The following is a 12458-nucleotide window of genomic DNA, read 5'->3' on the forward strand; positions in this document are numbered from 1 at the left end:
AATTACATACATATTTATGTCTAAGATATATTTGTTATTATATTAGTAGATTTTGTTAAATTAATCTATTCTTAAAAAACGCCAAAATCTGTTGCTGATGACCGTTCTAATTTTTCTTCTGTCAAAAGGACTTATTCTTAAAATAAATTTGTAATTGACGAATTCTCGACCTTTCACAGGGCTTCTACAATCTTTAATAAATAGAATTATCAAGAAAGATCTTAATAGCAATTTTTTCAATGAGATATGGAAAATTCAAAGCAAAGGGCATTATAATATAAAATCAGTCTAATAATGTGTACAGTTCAGAATTAAGCATCGCTTACGCTTTTTAACATGTGCTTGACATTTATTCTTAAAAAAACATAGCTAGAGGTTTAACAAGAGTTTCAGTTTTTATTTCTGAAACTTCGTTTACATCTAAATTCATTTCAGAAGAATTTACACTTGCACCCCTAAATATGCAGTAAATCTAAAAACTGAGTATTGGCAGCTGGATTTTCTTTGATTTGTTGTTATTTGTAACATATTGAGAATTCATAAAATATTTCGTGATGAATTTTTATTTCATCTCATACTGATTATATTAGGTAAGTCTACAGCTAATAGGAATTGCGTTTTTATTAAGGATTTTAGGGTATAGTTGAAAATTAAAATTTACTTGGTTTGTTAAAAACATTCTTTTAATGCGCTCAAAAGGAGTATACTTTCGTTAAACTTAGTCCCCTATGCTAATTTTATTGTTATTTCTGAGGAGGAAAAATACTATATCTGAGAGTAAACATACTAGAGCGCTAAACATTTACAAGAAGTACTGGAAAATCTGGTACGAAGGTAACAGTAGTCGTTGCCTTGGCGTCTATGACACAAAAAAAATCATCTCGGTTTAGTATCTTCATAATAATTCAGAAGTCATACAATAAAAATCAGCGTTATATTTACAAAATTTTTACAGGACTAGTTTCGATGGTTTTACCGAACCACCATTCTCAGCTGCAAAACCGCAAATGAACAAGATAGTAAATAATGATTAGATAAGATAAGAAAGCCTGGACAAGAATAAGCAAGTGGCGTCATCTGTTGGTGAAACCAGAACTAAAACATAATTTCTATAAAGGCCGAAGGCAAATTTGGATTGGAATTAGGATCGTTAACAAGAACAGAAAGATTTTTATGAATGTGAAATGCCTCTAGAAAATCCAGTTCTCCAAAGGAAGATGTTTTTTAAATAATTTTGGCAGCAGAAAAATTGAAAGTGTGGTTTTCGGACCAACAATGTTGAGCAACAGAAGACTTCTGTGTTTCCTTTTTTCTAACATATGCCTCATGTTCCTTGACGCGACATTTTAAGGCTCTCTTAGTTTGACCAATGAAAATTAAACCACACTGGCAAGGAATCCTATAAATACCCCAGGAATTCATATCCGGAATGGGGTCCTTGAGTATGGAACTCGGAATTTTATTGATGGGAGAATAAACAACCCGAAAGTTAAATTTCTGCAAAATATGTGCAACTTTATAGCTAATTGATGGAAAGAAGGGAATGACAACAGAAGTTGTATAATCTCCTAAAACAAGAGTGTGCCTTTTAGTGTGTTGAGATGAGAATTTTTTAACTGCTTGATTAATAATGTTGGGTGAAAAGCCCCTGTCAATAGCTATTGCTTTTAAATAATTTAGTTCTTCATCAAGGGCTAGTTTGGAGGAGCAAACTTGAAGAGCACGGAAAACATAGGCATAAAGTGAAGCTAACTTATGTTTAGTCGGACATGATTTAAAGTGTGGTGGAAGGCAAACCGATGAAGGTTTACGGTAAACCGTAGTACTGAAGTTTGATGTGTTACGTGTGACCAGAATGTCGAGAAACGGAAGAGAATGGCAAGTCTCAAGTTCAAAAGTGAACTGAATAGCAGGATCAATAGAATTCATTGTTGAAAGAACTTTATTTAAATCATCTTTATTACCTTCAAACAGAGTAAAAGTATCGTCTACGTAGCGGAACCATGCAGGGAAGTTTAAAGTTTCAAACAATTTTGATTCATAATAACGCATGTAGATATCAGCCAGGATGGGACTGAGGGGGCTTCTCATGGCTAATCTCTCAGTTTGCTTGTAATATTTATTTTGGAAAACAAAATGGTTTTGTTTTAAACAGAGTTGAGTGAGAGAAATTAGCTCATCAATTTCGATGCAAGAGAAATGAAATTTGTGAAGTCTGGTTTCTAGACATCTTAATGCACCCTCCACTGGGACATTGGTGAATAATGATTTTACATCAAAAGAAACCGTGAGTAAATTACTAGCAGAAATGTTTTTAACCTCTTTTACAAACTCTATAAATTTTTTATGGTGTAAATGTTATTGTCTAATACAGTTGAAAATCTAGAAACTAAATATTTAGCTAATGGATACGAGGCAGTACCTAAATTTGATACAATAGGGCGGAAAGGCATACCACTTTTACGAATTTTGGGAAGAGCATATAATCTGGCACAATTCGCAACAGATGGGATAAGCAAATGTTTTAAGTTGCCTGAAATGATTTGCGAAGATTTGATCGCAGTTTTTATTTTTGACAAGTCCGAAGGTGAAGGATCCTTAGGGATCGGATTATATGGTCCTTTGTTTAAGAGTTTAGTGACACCATCGATGTAAGTGTTCTTATCCATGACGACTATCTGGCCACCTTTGTCGGCCTTTGAATGGATAATATCCGGGTTAGAATGAATTTCGCCATTGTAACTCTTTCTCTCGCAGTTAGATTTGGTTTTAAAGGTTTATTATTGAATTTCACATTATGAGCAAAAAGATGCCTAATCATTTCTTTCTGTGAATCTGAAACTTTTCTGAACTTGAAAGCTTTTTCGATAGGAGCCAAAATCTTTGGAATCGAGGGTTTACAGGTTTGTGAGAAGTTAAAATTATATTTTAGAATTCTCTCTTGTTTTTCTGAAAGATTAACATTAGAAATATTAACTATTGGCTTGATGTTTACAATGGGAAGATTTTTTGAACTGCTTGAACTGGAAGATTGTAAAAGAAGTTTTTCGAATTTAAAGCCAAGAGTGTTTTTATGACGGTTAACAGCATTCTCCGTTCTAGACCAACACTTTTGTTCAAGGGCAGTGAATTTTGGATATGATTTAGCGAGTTCCAGATGAAGCTTATAGAGTTCATGTTCAATTTTGGACAATTGTTGACGTGCATCCCTTATTACGGACCGGAGTAAGGCAAGCTTGCAATTTAACAGAATTCTTGAAAGGCGACTCGAAGGTTTTTGATTCGATTTTTTGACTCGAAGGTTTTTGATTGAATAAAATTGGGGATCAAATTTTTACATTTACATTAAAGTAAAAAGTTAAGATGATTCAGGAATTTTTGCCGTTTCAGGCGTAATTTAGTGAAACGATTAACGGATGAAGGCATGATAAACAATGCAGAAAATCAAACTAAATTAACTAAACAATAATAAAGCCCACACAAAAAATTCCTCACTGAAATGAATAGAAAACAAAACGTTTGTAAGCAAAATGCATGAAATCAGACAAGCAAAGCACAATATCCAAATATACAAAATATACACATAACTTGAAAACTGCAAAAAAGTACTTACCGAAACTCAAGCAATCACAAAATGGCGGCCACACTACGTGCAAAAAAGAAAGCAAAAAATAAGCCTGTTTGGGGCTTCTATAATTAAGACACAATAACACGCCGAATAAGTACTAATTCAGAAGTCAAACAACAGAAATCAGCGTTATATTTACAAAATTTTCACAGGACTAGTTTCGATGGTTTTACCGAACCACCATTCTCAGCTGCAAAACCGCAAATGAACAAGATAGTAAATAATGATTAGATAAGATAAGAAAGCCTGGACAAGAATAAGCAAGTGGCGTCATCTGTTGGTGAAACCAGAACTAAAACATAATTTCTTTAAAGACCGAAGGCAAATTTGGATTGGAATTAGGATCGTTATCTAGAACAGAAAGATTTTTATGAATGTGAAATGCCTCTAGAAAATCCAGTTCCCCAATGGAAGATGTTTTTTGAATAATTTTGGCAGCAGAAAAATTGAAAGTGTGGTTTTCGGACCAACAATGTTGAGCAACAGAAGACTTCTGTGTTTCCTTTTTTCTAACATATGCCTCATGTTCCTAGACGCGACATTTTAAGGCTCTCTTAGTTTACCAATGTAAATTAAACCACACTGGCAAGGAATCCTATAAATATCCCAGGAATACATATCCGGAATGGGGTCCTTGAGTATGAAACTCGGAATTTTATTGATGGGAGAATAAACAACCCGAAAGTTAAATTTCTGCAAAATATGTGCAACTTTATAGCTAATTGATGGAAAGAAGGGAATGACAACAGAATTTTTATAATCTCCTAGAACAAGAGTGTGCCTTTTAGTGTGTTGAGATGAGAATTTTTTAATTGCTTGATTAATAATGTTGGGTGAAAAGCCCCTGTCAATAGCTATTGCTTTTAAATAATTTAGTTCTTCATCAAGGGCTAGTTTGGAGGAGCAAACTTGAAGAGCACGGAAAACATAGGCATAAAATGAAGCTGACTTTTGTTTAGTCGGTTAACTTTTGTTTGTAATCTTCATAATAATCGTAATAATGTAAATATAAACATTTCTACTGTCCTGGTATCACAACAATTAATTTGAAGATTTCTAAAATGCCCACAAAGAAGTATTTTATTGACCTTGATTAATTTCTAATTGTTAAAGTAGATGTAGAAATGTTATCACAACCGAAAATATAATAGCAGAATACTTATCTCATCTTATGTCAGATTGTTATCATTGCTGTTATCTCCAAGTGTTATTGCATTGTTTCACGGCAAGCAAAATTTGAAATTTAGATATGAATACAAAGTTATTTTTTACCAATCTTTAATGATCTTTAATTTTAAAAAATGCAAGGAGAGTTGTTATCCATTTAATTTAGTTTACATAAGCTATTAAAATACTAAAACCATTTCAGGAGGATAATTTTTCCAAACAAAAAGACGTGAATCTGCTTTCATATGTTGCTCTACATTTTTTCTATGTTATTTAACTGTCTATGGGTTAATAATATTTCTGATCCAAAAGCTTTAATTTTTTGCTTTAATTGTTTTAATTTATTAGCACCAGAGGTACTATTAATCTCAATCCTCATTGATGAATTCTTAGTTTTACTATTTATTTAACCAAGATTTTTACTTTTACTTTTTATTTTTACTATTTCGTATCGTGTGTTTTAAAAATTACATTTATCAATTTTCAGTTTCTGGAATTGCGTGGTCTCAATTTTTGGAATCACTAATATATGCGTCAAAGTTGCCTGTTGGCACCGTTAGATTTGAATTGACAATATAAACTTGACATATCAAAGAGAAGGATAAAATAAAATAAAAAAAAAAAATAAATTTAAAAAAAAAAAAAAAAAAAAAAATTGAAGGGCCCACCAGCGGCCGTTGTTCTTATCTTAATTGTGTTGTTCTTTTCTTCCGGTTAAGGTTTTTATGCCTTTAGGAAATCTGCAAGCAATATTTGTAGAATTATCAATAATTTAAAAGCTGTTTTAGTGCGGTTAAGCCTAATTTTTAAATAACATGGCGGATATGTTTGTTTACATTTGTAACAGCAGAATAGTACATTTGTTGCCAATCTAGAGAGACTAAGTTTCGCAACAACAAAAATAACGCCTTCATTTATTATTGCGAATTAAATCATGCTTAATCCTTTCTGGATTTTTTTCGATGAAATAAGTGTTTAAGATTTACTTCGTAATTTTTAATATAGTTATTCTGAGTTTTTATGTATTTTTGCCTTGTCGCGAAGTGAGAGCTGAATTAATTGAATGAGAAATATTGAATCGTCTGTGAAAATCTGCTTCTTTTTTGTTTTGTTTGCTTAATTTCTTTTAGACATCGTTCTTGATTTATTATAGTATTTGAATAAAACATGTGGCAACAATTAGATAATTCTTCAAATGATATAAATTTTGTGCATTCTGAGTTATAATATATCAGAAGAACACTTTATATGAAATTTTAAAAATGCCTTACAATACATATTGAAAGAGATGGCGCAACCAGAGCTGCAGTCAACTAAAATGGTTTTGATCCCTACTAACAGATGGCGCCACTCGAGCACCTCATTTGTTTATTCATTTTCCCTACTAACAGATGGCGCCACACGAGCAAGTTTATTTATTCGACGGATGACGGCACAGGAGCCTCCGTCGCTAGTAATCCCTGAGTTCTAGCACAGCATGTGTACAAGTACTTCCATATTATTGGATACAACTTACTCGATTCTTCAAGCATTTAAAAGTCAAGTATCATATATTGGTAAAGGCCGTTAATGGTTGATTGCCTCATACTAAGTGATAAGACATAGACATAGTTATAATATGAACGAAATATAATAATGTTAATTAACCTAGCACCAGAGTGTCGCTATGGTAAACAAAAAGAATTTTAAAGAATGCTTTTATTCTATTGTGGTCTATGCGCTGTCGGCGAAGTAGGTTTAATTCAATCTAATAAGTTTAAATGAAATGCAAGAAAAAATGCGTATAATTTAATATTCCGTACAAGGAAGTCATGTGGTGTACACATCAGATTTTGTTTCAGAAAAACTTAAATACTTAATAATACACGCGACATTTAATTGTACCATCTTATAAATCGTCGTGTATATGTTAGGAAAAAGGACAGCTTGATTTTCAGCATCTGAGAAGTTAATCGTCTTCTTAACGTTAAAATCCTCTGATTTTTCTGTCAGCAAATTTCTGAACTCTTAAAAAATGTTTCGCGTACCTGAATATTTATTATAAGATAAACTCATTCAGAATCCTCTCCTCTTGTTCAAAAGTCGTAAAATTTGATCAGGGTTTTTATAAAGTTGTAAAATTTATGTCGCTTTTTGCAATTAGGGTTTAGAAAATTAATTCCACAATCATGACAGAAGTGCTGTGTATATAATTACAAGCATTAAAATTTATTCTGCTTAATATTTTCTGTAGGTATTACAGGAAAAATGACGACTACTGGAAAAAACGTGGAGTAACTTATGTTCCCCGAGATGACATCATAACTTTAACTCGCAACATGTGTTACAAGGTCAGTTACCTCATTGATTATATTTCTATGCAATAAAAATTTCATACTCTGAAACGCCTTACTAATTCTCAATTTTTAATGACAGCCAATACATGAACTGGTACTGAATCTAAGAAAACATGGTAAAGTAGTTGGGTAAGTATGCTTAGAGACTTTCATATTAATACTTAATATTAAAAGCATAAATAACAAATTTCTCATTATCTGTCAAAAATATATAAAATGAAAAGCGCTTGGTTTCTAAAATTCTACATTTAAAATTTTTATCTAAAACATGATATACCTAAAAACACTAGACGATTTTCTGTATGGCGCGACATGATGCCAGTACATGAGCTGCAGTCACTATTCCCCACCTAAAGTTATGAAAAGTCAGAGTTATTTACAACTGTCTTATTAACTTAAATAAAATTAAAATTAATTCATAATGGAATTAAATAAAATATCCTTCAAATATCAGGGCGCTTTTCAGAGGAAGATAAAAGCGTTGTGCTGGCATTGAATTGTCACTGCCTGTGCTGATTTTGAGGGGTATCTTCGTTACCCGAAAGCGTAGGTTTCCAACATGCATTTATCTGCAAGACTGCAGATGAAAATGGAGCAGCTGTTCAAAAGAGGTACAAAGGAAATATCAAAATAGTATTTGCCGCTTATAAAACTCACTGGTTAATAAAATTCAGCTGCTTAGTATACTCAGATTTCTAGACTCCCCCAAAAATTCTTAGCAATCAATGGAAAACTGTCGTTTCTTAAACTGTAGAGACATTAGGATTTTTTGGAACCAGTAAAGATTCAAAATGAGCAACGCCCCCGCCGGGAATCAAACAACGGACTTCTGGAATACGCGCCCAGGATGGAGACCACCACACCACGATGGCATGCCAAGAAGGCGGGAGAAATACCTTATACACTCCCTTTTTAAAGGGCGACTGGGACCAATCGCCAAATCCTGGGTGTGGAGAATCATCATCAGCCACCCTTTTAGTTCGAGCGCCACTGTGGAGACATTAGGTATTTTTTGGGAAGCAGGCAAGATGAAAAATGAGTAACACCTTCGAAGCCAGTAATCGAAGCGCGGACCTCTGGAATACGCGTCCAGCGTGCAGACCAACACACTACGAAGGCATGCTAAGAAGGCGGGAGAAATACCTTATATACTCCCTCTTTTAAAGAGCGACTGAGATTTTTATGGCACCCAATCGCCAAATCCTGGGTATGGCGAATAATCATCCACCACATTTTTAGTTCGGGCGCCACTGTAGAGTCATTAGGTTATATTTTAAAGCAAGATTGATGAAATGAGCAACGCTCATGATCATGCTTGCAATCATGAAGTGGCAGATCGACTAAACAGACAAAGGGAAATCTTTCTGCCAGATAGAGACGCAAATTTCAAAATTTGACTAAATCACTGTAAGAAGAATGTTATTATTACGTTGTTGAGACAATCATCAAAGCAATTATAAAAATATTTTTCTTTAAATTTTAAATGCAAATTTCAAATTGCTTAAATAGTTTAATTTTACTATTAATTTTTAATTATTATTTTAGCCTTAATTAATTAATTAATTGTCCGTTATGATTTTACTTGACACGTTTAAAACTTTATTTGCAACTACACAGAACGCCGTCTATTAAACTCAGCTACTTAATGAATACGAATACGAACTTAATGAAGCTAAGTAATTAATATTAATTAATTGATGTCTATTATTGCCAATCATTGTTGATATGAGACAATTTCTAAAGGCTTTTAAGTGTTTACTATGTATTTAATACTACATTTAATAAGCTTGTTCAGTGTTACATGTGATTTTATACAATCTTCGCAGACAGTAAATGATATATCATATAACGTAGTGTCCTTGATATCTCTGTCGTTGCGATAAATAAATATCGATTTCCCTCCTTTTTTTTTTTCATTCTTGTCTATGTGAAATTGACCTCGATTCTTCTTATTAACGCCTCTGCCTTGGCATATGTCCGAACTCCTCTACTGTCTTCCAGTGCAATAATCGTTCACGTTAAATTGCGACAATTACCGAGCCACTTTATTCATGGCCGCTTGTGGTTTTCCATCCACTACGTATTGTTGCAAAATACTGCTGTGCATATTCCGAACGAGATGTAAATAAAAATATGTAGTTCCAGTATAATTTTAATAATTGATCATTTAAAAAATAACATATTTATAAATCTAAAACAAAAATGTTAGGCAATCTTAAAAAAGTTTTCAAAAATATTTTTGTTCTTAAACTCACTTTTTTATCGTTTCATTCATTTAGCAACTCTTGTTGCTGAGTAGAAATGGCAATGTTAGCTAAAAATAAGTTGCAAAATTTTCGTATAGGAAGTTTGGAATCTAGAAAGACCACATCAGTTAGAATTCCAGGTTGAGGAATCGCTTCTTTGCAAACAGTTGAAATATATTCAAGGAAAAGAGGGGAAAATGTGAGAGAACAGGCTTGGGAAAAAGAGGGAGGAACAGGCTTAATGATTTTTAGAAAGCCTTTTAAGATAGCCCATTTTTTGTCAAATTTTATAAATTTTATTTTGGATGTCTTTTGCATGCCATTTACGATATCTTGGTATTTCTTGTATGGGCAGTTAAATGTCGGATCTAGTAGCTACCCACAGGGTTTTCAAAAGAAAGTAATAAAAGTATTTCAAATAGAAGCTGTAGACATTCTACTACATCATGTCTGATCATTATTGCGCACTGTGCAGAACTACCATATGCAATCGTTAAGATATTAATATTAAAATATTATTTAGGGAGTCTGTTTTGTAGCGCAGTCGTTATGCGGGATTTTACCGGTAAAAAACAAAATGTAATTTACTTACAAAGTAAACTAAATTTGAGTTTAGTTTCTGAATAAATGACATTTTTTGCCAATAAATTACATTTCTTAAACCGTTTAGTATATAAACACAGTAACATTTGCAGTTTTTCGCTAAACCTATACACATATAGCTGCTCATGAACGGAGAAAGTAGAGAAAAAAGTCCAAAGAGAAAGTATTGCTCTGAACAGGGTTCTACTTATTATATTTAAATTCATTTTTCTCATAGCTAAAGGGTTCTAAATAAGCTTTTGCTTTTCTCTTGCTAATTTATCTAAACTGAAAAGTAGTTGCTCTATGTTTAACAGTAAAAGAAATCTTCCATTAGGAAATTTCAATTAAAATTACAAATAAAATATAAACATAATACAAATAATTAAAATATAATTATTATTAAATATAAATATTAAAATAAAATTATTGCTAATAATAATTAATTAATTAGTGCTTTGATTAGTCGATGATTATAATTAATTAATTCATTTAAGCGTATTAATTTAAGAAATTAATAATATAGGGATGTAATAATAAATTGTAACTGAATGCATGTCTTTAAAGTGCATTTGAGGAGTATCATATAGAGGGGGGAACGCGAAAGTTTCAGAAAAGTTTCTGACAGCTTTTTTTGGGACCATAAGTCAGTGTCATAATTTCCATGATAGAATGACTTTCCGTTAAAGTTCCAACAATATTGATTTTCATTTTACTCTTACACTGCTTTTCCCAATCCAGTAATCGTGGTGGGTTTGCGCTTAGAAAGAGCTCTTTTCAGGAGACCAAGCGCACAATAAGCGTCAGGAGACTTCGCAGGAATACGTTGAAAACGTATATATGCAATATCAGTATCAGCTTTTGCTTCTTCAAGGAATGCAGTTTACGTTTAGAAGTATAACTTCTTGCTTTGTCTTGATGACGTTTCAAACTTTGAAAGTCACCGGGATAAAGAAATGGAATTACTTCTGTAAATATTGGAGGTAAAACTTCTTGACAGTATGTTGAGTAATTAACATTCTTTGCTCTTCGTTTTGATAATAAACAGATTCTTATTCCTTTCAGTTATTTAGGTAAACTCATGCTTAATCTAGAAAATTATGTATTTCCATTTATTTCCTGCTAAATAGTTTCTATACAAGATTCTTCAAACTGCTCTGCATTGAGTCACATGTCTCGACAAAAGCTACGGAGTATTATGTTTTTCAGCCTTGTAAATATTGGTTTATTATTTCATTTATTGTTGCTTCAGATGCATTTAAAGACTTTTAATTGAAATTTTTATTGAAATTTCCTAATTTATTTCTGAGTCGGCAGATTTTTCTCTTGCTACCAACGATTTAACTAGAAGTATTAAAAACAGTACCTACACTCTGCATAAAAAAGGAGAATAGCTCGGAGGTTTACACCATACATTTGCTAAAGTTTTTCGCACAGCGCAGTGCGTCAACTAAAGCAGCAAATGGGCCTGTGCTAACGGAATAAACACAAGAAAATCGCAAGTGAAAATGGAAGGGCGACTGTTTTTTGACTGAATGGTTGTGTAAATTTAAATAAAGTCATAGAATATCAATCATATCATATCATAGACGAAGAATGCCAAAATTTCTCATTCCAATTAGTTGAAGATTCAAGAATTTATTCGAGAAACATATATGGATAATATCTAAAAACTTTTTCAATATTGATGCAAGCAATCTTTCACTTCATCTCATGCCTTTAAACTTCCTAGCCTCTAAAGACGTTCAGATTATTGTATAAGTTGTTTCTCTGTTTTACTCTGACCAAATACTGGTAAAATGGAAGGCGATACCTTTACTCATGTGAACGTCAGAAATACTACGATATTTCGAGAATGTTTGTGCTATATAGCGAAGAACAAGAAATTTGTTTGAAAATCTGATTTTTAATATATTTGCAGGATGCTTGAAATGAAACGACAAGGTATTAGGAACAAAAAAAAATTTTACATAAAATTGAGTATTTTTTAATTTAAAATTTAATCTATTTGTTGGCTGCGATTTTATAAAAAAAATATTTGATTAACACATGAATAATATTCTAAGAAACTAAAAGTAGGATTATAAAAATTTATAAAGCAATGGCCCAAAGATAAAACTGTTTAAAGCAATGCATGCAACTCATCCAATATTAAACTATCCGTTAAACATTTTTTTTTCATTTATATATATTTTCTGAACGGTTTATTGAAAGGTTTTATCAACTATGCTTTACTGTATTTTCTCTTTTAATATATGCTGTTTTCAAATCTATTGTAGTCTGAGTCCCAAAATATTCTTTGGAAAGAAATTCATTCCAAATAAATCAAATTAAATCGCCGAAAATTTATATTAATAATTTTACTTAAGAAACGCAATTCGAATGAATAAATAGAAAATTTTCTAGTAATTATTTGAAGAAACTATGCTACTCAAACAATGAAAATGAAATTCTAAAAAGGAAAAAAAAAATATCTAAAAATAACAACTACTGTTAAAA

The 12458-nt window shown here is 32.0% G+C and overlaps 1 protein-coding gene and 1 long non-coding RNA gene across 3 annotated transcripts in view; one reads left to right on the top strand and one right to left on the bottom strand.

The window, feature by feature from the left end:
• Window positions 1-12458, bottom strand: part of LOC146999132 (uncharacterized) — a 228634-nt gene that overhangs the window by 140171 nt on the left and 76005 nt on the right. The window lies entirely within an intron of this gene.
• The window catches only part of LOC146999134 (cytochrome P450 3A31-like), a 79654-nt gene that overhangs the window by 9483 nt on the left and 57713 nt on the right, over window positions 1-12458 (top strand). Inside the window, exons 2-3 of the mRNA XM_085817370.1 lie at window positions 7029-7125; window positions 7211-7260. Of these exons, the coding sequence (XP_085673496.1) occupies window positions 7029-7125; window positions 7211-7260 (147 nt within the window). The remainder of the gene's footprint in view (window positions 1-7028; window positions 7126-7210; window positions 7261-12458) is intronic.

The sequence above is a fragment of the Stegodyphus dumicola genome, chromosome 1 (genome assembly GCF_044657685.1).
Source record: "Stegodyphus dumicola isolate Sdum_Otavi_A_Nest chromosome 1, ASM4465768v1".
NCBI classification, from domain to species: domain Eukaryota; kingdom Metazoa; phylum Arthropoda; class Arachnida; order Araneae; family Eresidae; genus Stegodyphus; species Stegodyphus dumicola.